Source organism: Lipotes vexillifer, unplaced genomic scaffold (assembly GCF_000442215.2).
Source record: "Lipotes vexillifer unplaced genomic scaffold, Lipotes_vexillifer_v1.1 scaffold297, whole genome shotgun sequence".
In the NCBI taxonomy this organism is placed as follows: domain Eukaryota; kingdom Metazoa; phylum Chordata; class Mammalia; order Artiodactyla; family Lipotidae; genus Lipotes; species Lipotes vexillifer.
The window spans coordinates 1,275,071-1,296,537 of NW_006772098.1; the positions used below are offsets into that span (position 1 = coordinate 1,275,071).

A 21,467-nucleotide genomic window follows, 5' to 3' on the forward strand; every position below is an offset into this window, starting at 1 on the left:
CACTACTTAGTAACGAAGTGATCACTGAAGAAATCAAAGAGGAAATTAAAAAATACCTAGAAACAAATGACAATGGAGATACAACGACCCAAAACCTATGGGATGCAGCAAAAGCAGTTCTAAGAGGGAAGTTTATAGCAATACAAGCCCACCTTAAGAAGCAGGAAACATCTCGAATAAACAACCTAACCTTGCACCTCAAGCAATTAGAGAAAGAAGAACAAAAAAACCCCAGAGTTAGCAGAAGGAAAGAAATCATAAAAATCAGATCAGAAATAAATGAAAAAGAAATGAAGGAAACAATAGCAAAGATCAATAAAACTAAAAGCTGGTTCTTTGAGAAGATTAACAAAATTGATAAACCATTAGCCAGACTCATCAAGAAAATAAGGGAGAAGACTCAAATCAATAGAATCAGAAATGAAAAAGGAGAAGTAACAACTGACACTGCAGAAATACAAAAAATCATGAGGGATTACTACAAGCAACTCTATGCCAATAAAATGGACAATCTGGAAGAAATGGACAAATTCTTAGAAATGCACAAACTGCCAAGACTGAATCAGGAAGAAATAGAAAATATGAACAGACCAATCACAAACACTGAAATTGAAACTGTGATTAAAAATCTTCCAACAAACAAAAGCCCAGGACCAGATGGCTTCACAGGCGAATTCTATCAAACATTTAGAGAAGAGCTAACACCTATTCTTCTCAAACTCTTCCAAAATATAGCAGAGGGAGGAACACTCCCAAACTCATTCTACGAGGCCACCATCACCTTGATACCAAAACCAGACAAGGATGTCACAAAGAAAGAAAACTACAGGCCAATATCACTGATGAACATAGATGCAAAAATCCTCAACAAAATACTAGCAAACAGAATCCAACAGCACATTAAAAGGATCATACACCATGATCAAGTGGGGTTTATTCCAGGAATGCAAGGATTCTTCAATATACGCAAATCTATCAATGTGATTAACCATATTAACAAATTGAAGGAGAAAAACCATATGATCATCTCAATAGATGCAGAGAAAGCTTTTGACAAAATTCAACACCCATTTATGATAAAAACCCTGCAGAAAGTAGGTGTAGAGGGAACTTTCCTCAATATAATAAAGGCCGTATATGACAAGCCCACAGCCAACATCATCCTCAATGGCGAAAAACTGAAAGCATTTCCACTAAGGTCAGGAACAAGACAAGGTTGCCCACTCTCACCACTCTTATTCAACATAGTTTTGGAAGTTTTAGCCACAGCAATCAGAGAAGAAAAGGAAATAAAAGGAATCCAAATCGGAAAAGAAGAAGTAAAGCTGTCACTGTTTGCAGATGACATGATACTATACATAGAGAATCCTAAAGATGCTACCAGAAAACTACTAGAGCTAATCAATGAATTTGGTAAAGTAGCAGGATACAAAATTAATGCACAGAAATCTCTGGCATTCCTATATACTAATGATGAAAAATCTGAAAGTGAAATCAAGAAAACACTCCCATTTACCATTGCAACAAAAAGAATAAAATATCTAGGAATAAACCTACCTAAGGAGACAAAAGACCTGTATGCAGAAAATTATAAGACACTGATGAAAGAAATTAAAGATGATACAAACAGATGGAGAGATATACCATGTTCTTGGATTGGAAGAATCAACATTGTGAAAATGACTCTACTTCCCAAAGCAATCTATAGATTCAATGCAATCCCTATCAAACTACCACTGGCATTTTTCACAGAACTAGAACAAAAAATTTCACAATTTGTATGGAAACACAAAAGACCCCGAATAGCCAAAGCAATCTTGAGAACAAAAAATGGAGCTGGAGGAATCAGGCTGCCTGACTTCAGACTATACTACAAAGCTACAGTAATCAAGACAGTATGGTACTGGCACAAAAACAGAAAGATAGATCAATGGAATAGGATAGAAAGCCCAGAGATAAACCCATGCACATATGGTCACCTTATCTTTGATAAAGGTGGCAGGAATATACAGTGGAGAAAGGACAGCCTCTTCAATAAGTGGTGCTGGGAAAATTGGATAGGTACATGTAAAAGTATGAGATTAGATCACTCCCTAACACCATACACAAAAATAAGCTCAAAATGGATTAAAGACCTAAATGTAAGGCCAGAAACTATCAAACTCTTAGAGGAAAACATAGGCAGAACACTCTATGACATAAATCACAGCAAGATCCTTCTTGACCCATCTCCTAGAGTAATGGAGATAAAAACAAAAATAAACAAATGGGACCTAATGAAACTTCAAAGCTTTTGCACAGCAAAGGAAACCATAAACAAGACCAAAAGACAGCCCTCAGAATGGGAGAAAATATTTGCAAATGAATCAACTGACAAAGGATTAATCTCTAAAATTTACAGGCAGCTCATGCAGCTCAATAACAAAAAAATAAACAACCCAATCCAAAAATGGGCAGAAGACCTAAATAGACATTTCTCCAAAGAAGATATACAGACTGCCAACAAACACATGAAAGAATGCTCAACATCATTAATCATTAGAGAAATGCAAATCAAAACTACAATGAGATATCATCTCACACCAGTCAGAATGGCCATCATCAAAAAATCTAGAAACAATAAATGCTGGAGAGGGTGTGGAGAAAAGGGAACACTCTTGCACTGCTGGTGGGAATGTGAATTGGTTCAGCCACTATGGAGAACAGTATGGAGGTTCCTTAAAAAACTACAAATAGAACTACCATATGACCCAGCAATCCCACTACTAGGTATATACCCTGAGGAAACCAGAATTCAGAAAGAGTCATGTACCAAAATGTTCATTGCAGCTCTATTTACAATAGCCCGGAGATGGAAACAACCTAAGTGCCCGCCGTCGGATGAATGGATAAAGAAGATGTGGCACATATATACAATGGAATATTACTCAGCCATAAAAAGAAACGAAATTGAGCTATTTGTAATGAGGTGGATAGATCTAGAGTCTGTCATACGGAGTGAAGTAAGTCAGAAAGAGAAGGACAAATACCGTATGCTAACACATATATATGGAATTTAAGAAAAAAAAATGTTATGAAGAACCTAGGGGTAAAACAGGAATAAAGACAGAGACCTACTGGAGAACAGACTTGAGGATATGGGGAGGGGGAAGGGTGAGGTGTGTTAGGGCGAGAGAGAGACATGGACATATATATACTAACAAACGTAAGGTAGATAGCCAGTGGGAAGCAGCCGCATGGCACAGGGAAACCGGCTCGGTTCTTTGTGGCTGTCTGGAGGGGTGGGATAGGGAGGGTGGGAGGGAGGGAGACAAAGAGGGAAGAGATATGGGAACATATATATATGTATAACTGACTCACTCTGTTATAAAGCAGAAACTAACACACCATTGTAAAGCAATTATACCCCAATAAAGATGTTAAAAAAAAAAAAAAAAAAAGCATATATGCATTTCAGACTAACCAATTTTTAGACTGAAATAAATTACAATGCTCAGAAAATGATGTTTGGGAATATTAAAATACCTTTACAACACACAGAGTTGTTTTAAAATTTTTTGGCTTTCTCATCTATATGATAAACTATTTCTTTTACCAAAATTGGTTAAAACTTACATTTGGTATCTTAGTCTGAAGATATTTCAGAGGCACAGAAAACCTAAATCATAGTAAGTTTAACAACTCTTTTGAGGTAAGTCATAATCAGTCTTATTGTAACGAAAGAGAACTCAAATTGGGTTAGAGATAGTTGTGAAAATGAGAAAATTAGAATAAATTACGTTAAAATACTAATATTTGAAACTCTAGAGTAGCAAGGTTCCTTTTAAGAAGGATTTATGTTTATGAGTAGAAATCCTGAGACCGGTATTGTCTTTTTCTCCTTACAGAAAACCCGTGTTTCTTCCAAGCAATTAAGTTTTCTATGGGGAAATTGACAAGTGGGTTAGTTCGATGCTAGACTCTCAGCCTAAAATCACTGTGCTTACTTCTCTCCTTTTTTGCTGTAAAGAAGACAAAAGACTCCTGCTTTTACTCCTCTAAATTCTTTACTGTGCCTTTACCTCATCTCAACTCACTGCTGGAATCTTTAATGTATGAATTCACAAAAATGGGATGAAGAATTAGCATTTCTATGAATAAACAGATTCCCAGCATAAGATTCTAGAGATCTGGAGTTCATTTGTTATTTTTTTTTAACTCAGTTCACCACGATCATGGGTCCGTTGCCAAACAGTGATCTCCATCTTCTTTTTGTGTCTATAAAACAATATTTTAAGTCCCTGAAACACACTATAGGAAATGAAGGCAATTTAGTACATTTCAGATTTATGAAATGTAATGTGATAAAATAATTACTAAAGGGAAAAGATTAAGGTGTTTTTTTTTTTTTAAAGGACATTAATCCTTTCAAACTTCTAGACAGAATTACTAAATTACCATTTGACATTCTAGGGGCCTAAGAGCATGATTTCTCCTCCAAAAGTGAAATCTTTCACTGGCTTCAAATTCCCTGTTGCTCAAACTGATCAAGGAAGCAACTTTTCATTTCGGGCAAGTATGATTTTCAATTTAATGATGACCTTGAAAGGACAGAAAGGTTGCAAAATGTGTGGTTAAGAATGTGTTCTGGGGGCAGATTAACCAGATGTAAGATGGGGTTCCACCAATTATGAACTACACAACATTAGGCACGTGTGACAGCTCTAAATGTACTGTGTCTCAGCTCCAAATCTACCCTCTCTGCCCTGCTTTGAGATCTGGAGCTGGACGGTGCAAACATTTCTCTTTTGAATAGCTCACACAATGTTTGGCTTCGTTAGCAAAGAGCACAGGATGCCACAAAGCATAGCAGAGGAAGGAGCTTCTCTTTTTGGTTCCAGTGTATGTTTAGTTGTTGTTCTTGGACCATGACTGCCAGCAATATAAAGCGACCCAGTTACAGTCACCCTTCAGTGAGTTTTGCAGGCATCCTGGTGGATAATTTCTTCCTTGGACACTAAATTGTTAACCAAGTCTAGCCCACATCATCCCAGCAAATCTCTCCACCTTCCAGAGGGTTCCAGTCACACCCTCTCCAGTAAAGTTTAATTCTCAGTGTTGGGATGTGGAGGCCACCCCTCCTCCAAATGCATCCTTTCCTTAATTCTCTGTTGCAATCCTAGAGGCAGGAGCTGCTCCCTACATTTGTTAATTCTTTTCTTCTCTACTGTTCTTTTAGTTCTTTTTGCAGTTAACCATGTCTCAAAAGGTAATAATTCTTCATATTACATTTTCTCTGTTCAAATTACTAGGGCGGTTTGTCTCCTGAATGAACACTAACTGATATGAAAGTCTGTAAAATGAGGATAATATTAGGGTTGAATTCTTCGATTTGTTTTGATGATTAAAAGAGTTTATATAAAGTTATTAAGCCATATACATTTGGTAACAGTCTTAATGTATATCAGGGACAGGCTTACAACTGTAAATCCCAGGCAGATATTTCAACAGATAACTCCTCTGATATAGTAAGAAAAACAGAAAATATTTTAAGAAATTCCTACTTGGGTTCTAATACAAGATGGTGACATAGGAAGATCCTGTACTTATGTCCTTCCACAGACACAATGAATCTACAGCTACATATGGAGCAATTTTCTCTTGAAAAAACAAAGAAAACAAAACTAAAACCTAGGTGAGAGACTCTTACACATTGTGCAAATGAGAAAAATTCCACTACAAAGTGGGTAGGACAGGCTAAGACACAGTCTTGCCCTAAACCTGACACCAAGCACAGTGATTCACAATCAGGAGGAAACTCAAAACCCAGAGCTTCTCCCCAGGGAGTGAAAGACTGACATCAGGTACCCCAACTTTTAAGACCTTCACCTGAAAAAAAGCCCCCCAAACATCCAACTTTGAAAACCAATGGGGCTCACATCCAGGAGACACACAGATTATAGTGAACTGAGAAATGGCTCCTAAAGGGCTCACAGTCTCAGACTCACCCCACGGACCAGTGCAGAAGCAGCTGATCGAGAGGGGCCTACCTTTATGTGAAAGAGGCTTATATGCTTATCTACAAAGTGTCAGCCTAAAGGGTACACGTTTACTTTAACACACATCCAGGGCCTGCTGGGGAACTCCCCAGGAATGGAGGCTGGCAGATGCCATCTTTGCATAGCTCTCTGTCTCCACCCAACTTGCTGTACCTCTTGGAAATGGCTTGCACCCTCCCCAGCTGTTGTGCCTGATGCCCAGGGAACACCTCTAAGTCACCTGTCACTGGCTTATGTCACCAGCAGGGCTTATGCTAGGGGGATCCACAAGACTGTAACCAACAGAGAAAAAGTTCTTAATTATCTACCACCCCCAGGAGACAACAGAGATACCCAGTCTTTCTATGAAAAAAACATATTAGCTTATCTTCATAGCTGTGGCCTGAAGGGCAGGCTTCTGATCACACAAACATGTAAGGGTCCACTCTAATCCCCTCCAGAGACCTCAGAGGGTGAGCAATATCCTCATGTCCTCCCTCTGTCTGATTCCAGAATGCCAGTATCTCCCAGAGAGGAATTGCACAGTGTCTGGTGTCCTGGTGTTTGTGGCTGCCACCCAGAGAACAGCCCTTGATTGCCGAGCTCTGGTGGTCAGTAGGGTTTTTATTCCCAGGTCCTGTTAGACTTTAAGCAATGGAGAGGCAGAGCTTGGCAGGCTACCACCCCCAGGACCCTGTGCAGACAGCAAACCAAAATATACCCCCAATATTTCTGTGAAAGAGGCCTATTTGCTTGTCCCAGACCTTTGGTCTGAGGGGCAGGCTTCTGGTTTGGCACACGTCTAGGGGCCTACCAACGTGCATTCCAGGGATGGAGGTCAGTGGATGCCATCTTTGCAATCTCCTTCTGCCTTGCTCCAGGTCACATGGTGTCTCCCTACAAGAAACTCATCTGGCATCCTGATTTTTTCAAGTGCCTCAGAGAGGACACCTCTAGATGGTCTGGCTATGGGGGCCAGGAGGACTTAGGTTTGCAATCTCACAGGAATGTATATATTTGCATACTTTACAAGTTGCTGCCTGGAGGTCTGGCTGCCTGAGAGTCCAGCTTCCAATCAGCCTGAATCTAGGTGCTGACTGAGAGCTTCTGCTTTGGGACATTGACAGGACTTAGCACACTCTCAACTACTGGGAGCCACTAAAAGTAAAATAGGCTACTTGGACAATCACAAATGTTCTAGAGATAACCCAAGAGCTAGGTTAGGGTTGAACCATAAAGTTCTACACGAGGCTACTTCTTCAAGACTGGGAGAGGTAGCTGTTTTATCCAATGCATAGAAACCAACATAGAGAGACAAGAAAAGTGAAGAAATGGATGAATATGTTCCAAGAGAAAGAACAAGATAAAACCTCAGAAAAAGTCCTTAATGAAATGGAGTTAAGCAACTCATCTCTTAAAGAGTTCCATGTAATAGTCGTAAAGATGTTCACCAAACTCAGGAGGAAAATGGATAAACACAGTGAGAACTTCCACAAAGAGGCAGAAAATGTAAGAAAGTACCAAACAGAAGTCACATAGCTGAAGAATGCAATAATTAAACTGAAAATACACATGCAGGGTTCAAGAGCAATAGAAAGGATCAGTGAAATCAAAGACAATGCAGTGGAACTCTCCCAATCAAAGCAGAAAAAAGAATTTTTAAAAAGTGAAGTTAGTTTAAAGGACTTATGGGACAACATCAAGCAGGCCGACATGTGCATTATAGAGGTCCCAGAAGGAGAAGGGAGAGAAAAGGGGGCAGAAAACTCACCTGAAGAATAAGCTGAAAACTACCCTAATTTGGGAAGGAAACGTCCAGATTCAGGAATCCCAAAGAGTTCCGAAGAATATAAACCGAAAGAGACCCACACCAAGACTGTTATAAATTTAAATGTCAAAAGTTAAAGACATGGAGAGAATTTTAAAGCAGCAAGAGAAAAATAACTTGTTAAATACAAGGGAATCCCCACAAGGAAATAAGCATATATTTCAGCAGAAATTTTGCAAGCCAGAAGGGAGTGACACAATATATTCAAAGGGCTGAAAGAAACTTCCAATTAATACTCTACTTGGCAAAGTTATCCTTCAGAACTGAAAAAGAGATAAACAGTTTTCTAGAAAGAGCTAAAGAAGTTCATCACCACTAAACTGTCATTACAAGAAATGTTAAAGGGACTTTTTTAAGCTGAAAAGAAAGGATGCTAATTAGTAACAGGAAAACAAATGAAAGTATAAATCTCACTGGTAAAGATAAACACACAGTAAAATTGGTATAGTCTATTCTTGTAAAGGTGATGGTTTAATCACTATTAAAGACAGTATAAAAGTTGCAAGAAAAAAGTAGTAAAAAAAACTGTAACAACAATAATTAGTTAAGAGACACATAAGATAAAAAGATGTAAAATGTGACATCAAAAACAAGAAACATGGGGGTTGAGAAGAGTGAAAATATAGAGCTTTAGAATGCATTCAAATTTAAGTTGTTATCATCTTAAAATAGACTTAATAAATGTAAGTTGTTACATGTAAACCTCATGGCAACCACAAAGCAGAAACCTATAGTAGATACACAAAAGATAAAGAAAAAGGAGCTAAGCATACCACTATAGAAAATCATCAGGTCAAAAAGAAAAAGAGCAAGAGAAAATAAAAGGAATGGAGGAGCTACAAAACGGCCAGAAAACGATTAACTTAATGGCAACAAGCACCTACCTATCAATAATTACTTTACATGTAAATAGACTAAATTCTCCAATCAAAAGGCACAGAGTAGCTGAATGGATAAAAAAGAAGACCCATCTATAATGCTATCCACAAGAGACTCACTTCAGATATACAAACTGAAAGAGTTAAGCTTTGGAGGTAAGTGATATCAGACAGAATAGACCTTAAAACAAAGACTGTAATAAGAGACAAAAGAAGGGCATGACATAATGATAAAAGGGTCAAACCAACAAGTGGCTATAATGTTTGTAAATATTTATGCATCCAATATAGTTTCTCCTACATATATAAAAATATATTAACAGACCTAAAAGGAGAAATAGACAGCAATACAATAATTGTAGAAGATTTTTGTACCCCCATTTTTATCAATGGATAATCCAGACAGAAAATCAAAAAGAAAATATTTGGACATGTTGGACCAGATGGACTTAACAGATATATAGATATATATGAAACATTCCATCCAAAAAGCAACAGAACACACACTCTTCTTAAGTGCACATGAAACATTCTCCAGGACAGATTATATGTTAGGCCACAAGACAAGTCTTAATAAATGTAAGAAGGGTAAAATCATATCAAGCATCTTTTCTAACCACAATGGTATGAAACTAGAAATCAATTACAAGAAAAAACTGGAAAAAATCACAACTATGTGGAGGTTAAAAATATGCTACTAAACAACCAATGGTCAAAGAATACATCAAAAGAGAAATCAAAAAATTCCTTAAGACAAATACATATGGAACTACAACATACCAAACTTCTGGGATGAGACAAAAGTTCTGAGAGGGAAATTCATAGGGATAAATGCCTATCTCAAGACAAGAAAAACCTCAAATGACCTAACTTTACAACTCAAGGAACTAGAAAAAGAACATAGCCCAAAGCTAGTGAAAGGAAGGAAATAACAAAAATCAGAGTTGAAATAAATGATATAGAGATTAAAAGGCAATAGAAAAGATAGATGAAACTAAGAGCCATTTCTTTGAAAAGATAAACAAAATTGACAAATTGTTAGCTAGACTAACAAAGAAAAAGGGAGGACTCAAATAAATAAAATCAGAAATAAAAGAGGGGACATTACAACTGGTAACACAGAAATACAAAGACTCATAAGAGACTACTAGAACAATTATACACCAATAAATTGGAAAACCTAGACTAGATAAATTCCTAGAAACACACAACCTGACAAGACTGAACTATGAAGAAATAGAAAATCTAAATAGACAACTATGAGTAAGGAGACTGAATCAATAATCAAAAACCTCCCAACAAACAAAAGTCCAGGACCAGAAGACCTCACTGATGAATTCTACCAAAAAAATTTTTTCTACCAAACATTTGAAGAAGAAATAATACCAATCCTTAAACTCTTCAAAAAATGGAAGAACACTTCCAAACACATTTTCAAGGCCAACCTTACCCTGATACCAAAACCAGAAGAGGATGCCACAAGATGAAAAATTACAGGCTAATATTCCTGATGAACAGAGATATTCATCAAACACCTCAATAAAATATCAGCAAACCAAATTCAAGAGCACCTTAAAAGAATCATACACTATCATCAAGAGTGGTTCATTTCAGGGATGCAAGGATAATTCAACATCAGTGAACGTGATACATCATATTAGCAAAATGAAGGATAAAAATCATATCATCATATCAATAGATGCAGAAAAAGCACTTGACAAAATTCAACATCTATTTATGACAAAAATGCTCAACAAAGTGGGTATTAAGGGAATGTATCTCAACATAATAAAGGCCACATATGACAAGCCCACAACCAACATCACAATCAATGATGAAAAGCTGAAAGTTTTTCCTCTAAGATCAAGCACAGGATGAGGATGCCCACTCTCATCATTTTTATTTAACAAAGTATTGGAAGTCCTAGCCACAACATTTAGGCAAGAAAAATAAAGTTAAAATAATAGAGCATCAAAATCAGAAACAAAGAAGTAAAACTATCTCTATTTGCAGATGACATAATTTTATATATAGAAAACCCTAAAGATTTCCAATAAAACTGCTAGAACCAATCAATGAATTAGTAAAGTTGCAGGATACAAAAGCAATATACAAAAATCTATTGCCTTTCTATACATCAATAATGAAGTATGAGAGATAAATTAAGAAATGAATATCACTTATAATTGCATCAAAAAAACAGAACATCTAGAAATCAATTTAACCAAGGAGGTGAAAAACCTGGGCACTAAAAACTATACGACACTGATGAAAGAAATGGAAGAAGACACAAATAAATGGAATATTCCATGCTCATGGATTGTAAGAATTAATATTGTTATAATGCCCATACTACCCCAGGCAATCTACAGATTTAATGCAATCCCTGTCAAAGTTCCAGGGGTATTTTTCACAAAAAATAGAACTATCCTAAAATTTTTATGGAACCACAAAAGACCCCAAATATCCGAAGCAATCTTGAGAAAGAAGAACAAACATGGAGGCATCTTGCACGCTGATTTCAAACTATATTACAAAAGCTATAGTACTTAAAACAGTATGTCATTGGCATAAAAACAAACATAGATGAATGGAACAGAATGGAGAGCCCAGAAGTAAACCCACCCATATATGATCAATTAATTTTCAATAAAGGAGGCAAGAATATACAATGGGGAAAGGATAGTCTCTTCAATAACTGGTGTTGGGAACACTGCACAGCCACATGCAAATAAAATGAAAGTGGAGCACTATCTTACACCATACACAAAAATTAAATTAACTCGAAAAGGATTAACGACTTGAACATAAGACCTGAAACCATAAAAATTCTACAAGAAAACATAGGTAAGAAGCTCCTTGACATCAGTCTTGGCAATGATTTTTGGATTTGACAGCAAAAGCTGAGTCAACAAAAGCAAAAATAAGTGGGATTACATCAAACAGTTTCATCCGTTTCTGGCCCAGACTTCCTAAAACCCTTGAAATTTCCAAGGTGTTACGCGTGACAAAGTTGTCCTTTGTTATGCTAATGGAGTGACTTTGGACAGTATCTAAAGATGGAGGCTGGTTGCCAATGGAGCCAACTATATGATTAGAGGGTTGGAACTTTCAGTCCTACCCCTGACTTCTGGGGAGAGGAGATGGGCTGGGGGTTGAATCAATGGCCAATGATTTAATCAATCATACCTGTGAAATGAAGCCTCCATGAAAACCCAAAGGACAGAGCCTGGAGAGTTTCTGGGTTGGTGAACATGGTGCTGGGACAGTGGCACCTGGAGAGGACAAGGAAGCTCCTCGTCCTTTCCCCATACTTTGCCCTATGTTTCTCTTCCAGCTAACTGTTTCTGAGCTATATTCTTTTACAATAAATGGGTGATCTAGTAAGTAAAATGTTTCTCTGAGTTGTGTGAGCTGCCCTAGCAAATTAATCAAACCCAAGGAAGGAGTCTTGGGAAGCTCTGACTTATAGCCAGTCAATCAGAAGAACAGTAACAACCTGGGCTTGAGACCATCATCCGAAGTAAGTGGAAGAAGAGGGGAGGCAGCCTCGTAGGACTGAACCTTTACCTGTAGAACTTGATGGCATCTCTAGGTAGATAGTGTCAGAACTGAGTTAAATTGTAGGACACCCAACTGATGTCCTGAGCACTATCTGGTGTGGGGAACATCTCTCCCTACACCAGAATTGAGTCCTTGGAACACAAAAGATGGGAATTTATCTGAAGAAAACAAAAACACTAACTCGAAAGGATATATGCACCCCCATGTTCAATGCAGCATTATTTACAATAACCAAGAAAAAGTGGTACATATACACAATGGAATAATATTCAGCCATAAAACAGAAGAGAATCTTTCAATTTGTGACAGCACAGATGGACCTTGAGGGTATTATGCTAAGTGAAATAAGTCTGACAGAGAAAGACAAATACCATATGATTTCACTTACATGTGGAATCTAAAAAACAAACAAACTAACAAAATAAATAAAAATAAAACCAAGGTCCTAGTTCAGAGGACAGATTGGTGATTGCTAGAGGCAGGGAATTAGGGCATGGGGGAAAAATGGGTGAAGGGGGTCAAAAGGTACAAGGGTGTATTCTAGTTATAAAATAAGCAAATTAAGTCATGAGGATATAATTTATAGCATGGCAACTATAATTAATAATATTGTATTGCATATTTGAAAGTTAAGAGAGTAAATTTTAAAAGTTCTTATCATAAGAAAACAATTTGTAACTATGTATGGTGATGGGTGCTAACTAGATTTATTTTCATGGTTATTTTGCATTATATACAAATATCAGATCATTATGTTGTACGTCTGAAACCAATATAATGTTATACATCAATTTACCTCAATAAAAATATTTTTAAAATTTAATAACAAATAAAAAACATTCTTAATTAAACAACACTCACTTAAGTAGCATGCACTTTACATTCAGAGAGTAATTATGCACACACAAATCTCAGTCCAGTTAGTCAGGACTTTCACCACAACTGGCTTCATCTGCTCCATCTGGGCAGTCAGATGTAAAATCAGGGAGCTTGCTGGATGAAATACAGCCTGCATCGTCATGTGGCCCAAATCCAGCTTCAAAATTAAGAGATCAAGAGAATAAAACATCTTTTTTTCTCCAACATAAATGGGCTGCATAATTGTTTCACGAACACTAGTTTTTAAATATGCTAAAAATGGCAAGCACAGGAGGATCTCAATAAACCTCTGGCCATTAATATAACATAAGTCCCTATCAGTGGGACGTGATAAGTCCCCTTCCACTCCCGTCCCTAAACTCCTGGCTGGTAATAATACTAAATTCAGTGATGGAGATCCTATAATTGCCTATTGGATAAATTTACAAAAACGGTGAGAAAGTTTCTTTTCCTTTGTGTAAAATCATTGGTCTTTCAGGAATAATTCATGTAAGTTTGGCCTAATGAGAATTATGCTCTAACCAACTGAGCTGGTGCTCAGACTGAAGCACACATAAATGAGTTTTGAGTTAATTTATGAAAAGAATTCTCTGTATGTGAGATCGAGTATTCTCAGAGCCTTCTGCTAAGGTTAATTTTAGTGATAATTTAAAACATTTAACCACACTTCTGCTTCCAAATACATTCTCCTCAATATCAACTCTAATGCCTTCCTACTATTCCAATTCTGATGATGCAGTATACGATTAGAAGAATAAAAATGTTTAATTAATTAACAGAAATAAGTAATTCTGGTTAACCCTCCAAAACTCATTAATCATTAAATCTGCTGCTTTACATTCTTTAATGTCTATCAAAACAACTCACACACACAGAGCTCAGAAAGCTTTATTATAAATTCAGGACACATATTCTGAGTAATGTAAATGCATGTTAACACAATACAGAGTTAGGACATAGAATATACAGCCTTACCAATGAAAGATAAAGGACTTTTAAAAATTCTTTAACTCGGATCTCAATCCAGAACTCATTCTCCTATATAATCCTTCATTAGTGAGTGCCTTTAGCTCCCGTTAAGAATGCAGCTTTTCCTCTCACTAAATATGTTGTTTAAGGAAACATAACTTCAGAATGTATGACATCCCTGATGCCCACATGCAGTTATTTTTCATGTATGGAGAGTAAGAAAAATGAAGTGTTTCAGTTTTCAGGCAACATTTTTAATATTTATTTCTATTTGTTAATTGAGACCTGACTGTAGGGGTGGTCAGAAAGAAACATCAGTTAGTGTTAAAATAACAAAGTAACTGCAGGCACAATGTATACCATTTCAACGCACTCTCAGAACCTAAACTACGGTCAGATTTTCAAAAATGCCTATTCTACTACTTGGGATCCATTTTTATGAAAATATACCTGTCTCTTAACTGAAATTCTCTACAAAATATTTAGTCAAAGAATTAGCCGAACTCCATCTGTTTCTTGAAAATACTATGTTTTGAATTTAAACACAGAATTTTAGGGTCAAGTTTGAAATTTTTGATTGGCCTTAAGTCAGTTTTTCAACCATGATAATCTTTTTGAACTCCTGAGTGACTGTGAAACATGAATTTAATTACATATTCACTTGAAGTGTCAAACAAAATTAAAATACAACTGAATTTTTATAGCAGTGTTTTAAAACATGCAAAATATTTTAAATTCATAACTTTTATAATTAAAAAAAATCTGTATGTGACAATTTTAGCCACGAATGTAGAATGTTATTAGAAGAGAGCCTAAGGCCTAGACTGTGATATAACATATTTTTAAAAAAAGATTAAAATATATTTTAAAAGGTAAAAAAGTATGTTTTAGTTTTCAGGGACATGTGATATAAACCACATCTTGGTATTAGGCATTAGTGAACTATATTATTGAAGGATTCTAATATATTTTATATTTTGATATCAAGGAAAACTAATTATTTTAATGTTCAAAACTGCAGCAACCACAAGAAAAAAACTTACCTTTGCTTTGAATGCTAGTACTTGGAAGTGTCTTATATGAAATTTCACATTCCTGGGATACACTGATGTCATCTACAGCAACGGTAGCATGTGATGATAAAACAGTAGCTTCTAAAATTAACTATAATTGCAGAAAGATAAAATATTAAAAATATACTATAAAAGTCTTGAAATAACTTTCTAGGCCCAAAATGGAGCCATTCCTGCCCTGGATGCCATGAGAGCAAACCAAAACTTAGATAACTTTCATGCCCCTTTAATGCTCCCCTTGACCAGAGACAGAGTATATTCAGCAGTCAATCCCCCAACTTCAAGCCAACTCTGGGCTCTATGTTTCCTTGTTCCTTCTCACCCTAAACAAGGTTGACTACATGGTCCCAGTCAACTCGATATTTTCTATTTTACTCTTTCTCATTCTTTATTCTTTACCCTATAAAGCTTCCTGCCTTCCACCCATTTTACAGTTCTCCAAATAGAGACTGTCTGCTTCACGAAGTGCTAAATAAACCTTGTTTGTACCACCTAAATTGTCTTCTTTAACCATTTTTTAACAAAAGTAAAGTTATTACAATCATACTTTTTGGTGTAGAGAAGCTCATCTGCATCTGTCCCAAACTTTCAAACTAATTTTAGAAAATTGTTTGACCAGAACATTCAAATGAGGAATTTATAAAGTCATAACTCCTTTGACAGCACCTTAGGTAACCCTAATATCTTAGGTAACCTTGTTTCAATTAGAAGTTGTAACATTCATCATGACTGAAGGTTGCCTTCCCATTGGAGCCATTAAGTCATAAGCATTTAAAATGAGCTCTTTGGGGTAATCAACTGTGTGGTTTACAACTCAGTTTAATTGAAATATGAATTCGTTTATAACAGGTTGGCTGAAGGCAACAACTCATTTCTATATCAGAATATTTAAATACTTATATATATATTATATATACATATATGGAAACCTACTTAGTGAGGTAAATAACCACATACAGTGGTTAATAACATTCATATGCTAAAGCACTTGGAGTCATCTATTTAAGTTTAATTTATTCTAACATTCTAAATAATGACTGGTATAATTTGTTTTCTTTCTTGTTAATCACTCACATTATTATGTTGTTACTCCACCATAAAAAGAAAGAAAAGAAAAAGAAAGAAAGAAAGAAAGAAAGAAAGAAAGAAAGAAAGAAAGAAAGAAAGAAAGGAAGGAAGGAAGGAAGGAAGGAAGGAAGGAAGGAAGGAAGGAAGGAAGGAAGAGAAAGGAAAGAAGGAAGAAAGGAAGGAAGGAAAGAAGGAAGGAAGGAAGGAAGGAAGGAAGGAAGGAAGAGAAGGGAGGGGGAAGGAAGAAGGAAGGGAGGAAGGGAGGGAGGATGAATTTATGTCCAGAGTCTTAAGGATGCATGGCAGGACCACTAGACCAGGACACGGCTAGTAAGTGCATCTCCACGTAATCAGGGAGGATTGCTGGTCTCAAAGATCTTACAATTTACTTGATATGATACATTAACAACTAAGCTATACCATAAGTACTACATAAGAGAGAAATACAAGATACTAAAAATCAAAGAAAAGCACTTCATTATTTCTGTCAAGAATATGAGATAGAGTTTGAAAAAATAAAGATTTAGCAAAGAGGTAATATTAAACTTCAGTTTTAATTGTTGCCTAAGATTCTGTTACCATGAGAAACTGATAACATAACAAGAAAAAAAAGGAAATGTGAACATGCAGAGTATATTTAGAAAACTTTGGGCATTGTAGGATGATGGGGTTTAGGACATGCTGTCCCAAAATAGGGCACCTATGCAGCATATGGAATATTTCTAGCCGAAGGAACTTGAGAAATGGCATGTGCAGGATGGACTTTTTGACCTTTCCTCTAAAGCAGATCAAATCCTCCTGTGAGAGGAGCCCTCCCTATGCCAGAGATATCCTTATCTCTGAAGACAAAAGGACACAGAGAAGCTGAACAAACAGGCCTAGCTAAGTTCCCCAGTTTATTACCCTCGGCTCATACTCTCTGCCCTATCCTACCTTTCTACACCTATTCACTCTTCATCAAACCTCTCACAAAAACACTCAGGTTTAACTATTTCATCAGATCTTCATTTCCTTATGAAGGCCCCCACGTCAAGTAAAACATTAAATAATTTTATATGCTTTTCTCCTGTTAATCTGCTTTATCAGTTTAATTCTGAGACCCAGTCAGGTACCCTAATAGGGTCAAGAAAAACTATTTCCTCCACTATGGTAGGAGTATAGGATTTTTTTGCCTAAATGAATTATTCCCTAAATATTTGTTAAGAGAAGAGGACTGACTGCATGAATTGGTGCAGCCCAACTGGACAGCAATTTGATGACATCTATTAAAAAGATAAATTGGGCTTCCCTGGTGGCGCAGTGGTTGAGAGTCCGCCTGCCGATGCAGGGGACACGGGTTCGTGCCCCGGTCCTGGAAGATCCCACATGCCGTGGAGCGGCTGGGCCCGTGAGCCATGGCCACTGAGCCTGTGCGTCCGGAGCCTGTGCTCCGCAGTGGGAGAGGCAACAACGGTGAGAGGCCCGTGTACCACACACACACAAAAAAGATAAATAGCATAGACAACAAAAATTAAGCCCATCCTCAGGGTTTACCTTAGAGAGACACTCACAGGCATACATATGAAGACCTTGGGCAGGAATGTTTGCTTTAATGTCGGTTTTGATAGCAAATGAATCAGAACAACTTAAATGTGAATCAATAAATAAATGGTGATATAGATCATGGACTACTGAGCCAGTTAAAAAAAATCTATCTCTGTATGCTAATACGGAAAGACCTTCAACATAAGTTTCTGAGTAAAAATTACAGAAAAAATTTATAGTATGGTACTACTTAGGCCAAAAATACACATGGTTCAGATTTCTAGATATATGTGGTTCATACACACATATTAATTAAGTAGAGAAGGGTCTAGAGGTAAAAATAAACTAGAGTTATAGTTACCTGAAGATACAGACTATGATGGAAGGTAAGGATGCTCAGGAGGGACTATTTCTTAATCTGAAATTTTTGATACTTTATAATGAGATGTATATAATTTTAATGATTTTTAAAATTCTGATTAGAGCTGGTTTCTGTAGAGTCTTAGCCAAGAAATTTGGCCTTCATACAAGAGGCAGAAAATAGTAATAGATTTTAAAGAAGGATTTTGATGAAATGTATACAAGCATTGTGAGAAATAAATTATGCTTAACATCATTAAGTTATTGTAATGTATTTGGACAGCTTTAATTTGGAAGAATTTTTTTTATTCATTTTTCTAGTATGTCCTACATTGAAGTCAATTAAAATACAGATGTTTAATTCTTCAAACTCATTAGACAGGTAGTTATGACCACCATATTTGAAGGACTACATTACTCAAAGGAAAGCTGGAAAAAGACAGAATGTTTGTTTGGGGCACTTCTGTGTCCCAGGAGAGGTACATGCTCCTATTCTTTGAATGGAGTGGGTGCGCCCTGGGATGAGCTGAATGATGGGATAGGTCTTTAAAATATGGTTACATCATTTTGTCCGAAGAAAACCACTAGGCTCTTTTACATCTTCATATTAAAATGTAAGTATAAAACAACTCCCAGGGTCTCCCTGGTGGCACAGTGGTTGGGAGTCCGCCTGCCGATGCAAGGGACGCGGGTTCGTGCCCCGGTCCGGGAGGGTCCCACATGCCGCGGAGCAGCTGGGCCCGTGAGCCATGGCCGCTGAGCCCTGCGCGTCCGGAGCCTGTGCTCCGCAACGGGAGAGGCCACAACAGTGAGAGGCCCGCGTACCGCAAAAAAAAAAAAAAAAAACTCCCAGAGCAAAATAAAGATGATATTAGGTCATGTACATGTCTGCTTGCTTACTTCTACATAATTAAATTCAGGACCATGTAATGAACGATTATAATTTGACCATTAACTAAAATTTTCCAACTTTAAACAGAGAATAATGTTTCTTCCTTGAAAAAAAATGTATCTCATATCTGTAAAAAATATCACCTGATTATTCCAAAATCATCTTCACTGTTCCTATTTGGTATTACTTGCTTTAACCAAGCTGATCGTTTGATTTGTCACCAAAGGCAGTTCCCTTTGGGAATTACAGTATCATGTAATAATTGGTATGTGAGCCAGAGGTTGCTCACAAGAAATGTTTCAATCATTGACAAAGGCAGAGTGAAAAACCTTATTTTATAAGTTTCTCAAGGTAATTTGAGAGTTAAAATTTCAAATTATATGTAAATATCTTTCCTTCTAAAACTATTTTTTAGGATCTTGCTGATTTTTGTCTTATCCAATTATATTATATTACTCCCTGAGTGAACAGAATCACTTCTTGTTTTTCTTTCAGGAAGCACAGCAACGTGTAAATATTGTCTATAATCAAGTGATTACTTTTTAGATCTGCAAAACAGAAAGAAACTTTTCCAGAGAAATACTCAACTAGCATATTTAAATTTTGGTTCTTTGATATCTTGCTTTTAAAAAGAATAATGAGAGTGAATAAATATGAATCTAAGAGGAAATGGAGACAATAGGAATATAGTAAGATGCAGTAAAGAAAAATTCGACTATAGTAATTTTTGGTGAATGATGGTGGTATTAAAAATAAGATCAACAGCAGGCTTTTATTTAGAGCTTACTGCATGCCAGTCACGTCCACTTATTTTAACACTGTGAAGATGATGTTATTTTCTTCCACATTTTAAAGCAAAGGAAACAGAAGCTTAGAGAGTTGAAGTTATTGGTTGAAGGTCACATATCTAGTACAAAAAATGTGTGACCTGAGCCATGGGTGACTATGCTGTACTATAGCACTATCATGAAATAAAGAGATAACTGGTCTTTAGCAGATACTGCAGAACAGAGCTACCTGGCAAAACAAGATTGACTGAAGCCCCAGGTTAAGAAGGCTGAGGACAGAGCAACATTACAGAGACTAGACCAGCTTTTACTTTGCATTATAAATCTCACCCTTCACTGAATCTTCAAATAATATCAGGAAATTGTTATTGATTTGTCCCATTGACTCTGATCAAGAGCGAACATGGTATCAATTATTGTGGGAAATTTCACAAAAGGGTCATTTTAAAATGAAATCTGAAATATGACACAATTATGCTTTAGTAGCAAACTCAAAGACAGTAGATCAACTGGAAATCAATGGACAGTATTCAGAAAAAGTACTACCTCTAGATATGAAATTAATAAGAACAGTTAGGAAAGAAATTGTAAATTAAATACTTGTGTAAAACACTGAACATATAAAATGAGTAGGCCCAGTTAAAACAGATTGAAAAAATTCTTTTAACTACTTGACTTACATCCTTCCAATAAAAACTGCACAGGAAATGGAGAGAATATTGAAATGTTGTTAATCTGCTGTTCTTACAAAATAAACAGTAAGCCTAATCCTTTCCCACTAGGAAAAATGAAAGCCCTACCTAACCAGGGGTGCTGATTTCCTAAGGAACTCAGAGCAATTTGCATTCTACTGTGATGTGTACAAGAGACATAAAAGGACCACACTGAATCTGAATTTCATGGCTACAAGAGAACCAACTGAGAGGTCATACAGTCCTATGCCTTTCTCCTTTCCAATGTTTATATAGGATGACGCCACATAAATACATGTTCAGAGTTTAGTCACGTTGAACTGATGACCAGGCATGACTAAGGCCACCCTTAAATAATTCAGTCCACTAAATTTAAAGTGCCAAACGAGCTTGTTTCCAAGAAGATAAACTTTAGATATTTAAAAGCTAGACTGACTGTAGGTATAATATCTTTTCCATTTGCTCTTGATGAAAGAATGAAGTGGAACTGCACCTAGCTGGACTCCTCATGCATATTTCCATAGTTTTGAAAATAGACTTAGAAAAATCAGGTTAAAAACAACATATTAGAATTTTTTTTTCCTGTAAAGGACAAGAAATGGAAGAGAAAAGGGTACAAAGAGGACCAAACCTGCATCTTTAGAAGCAAACCTATCAACATTATAAGCAAACAAAATGTTCATATTAGTTCATTCTGAGGTGTGAGTACATGGCTATTTGCCTCTCTATATATTTTCTATTTGTTTGAAAGATTTAATAATATATCTAAGTAATATTAATGTATTAAATAAAACCGTGTATATGTATCTGTGTGTGACTGTATTTATGTATCTTTTATGCGTGTGTATGTGTATAAAATCTGGACTTATTCGTACCAGAATGTTAACACAGGGTCCAAATTCCTTCGCCAAAGTCTTTGAGTCCAGCTGGGTTTT

The 21,467-nt window shown here is 36.4% G+C and overlaps 1 protein-coding gene across 1 annotated transcript in view; it reads right to left on the minus strand.

Moving 5' to 3' along the window:
- Window positions 1–21,467, minus strand: part of MALRD1 (MAM and LDL receptor class A domain containing 1) — a 608,458-nt gene that overhangs the window by 488,906 nt on the left and 98,085 nt on the right. Inside the window, exon 14 of the mRNA XM_007447298.1 lies at window positions 15,179–15,299. Coding sequence (XP_007447360.1) covers window positions 15,179–15,299 — 121 coding nt within the window. The remainder of the gene's footprint in view (window positions 1–15,178; window positions 15,300–21,467) is intronic.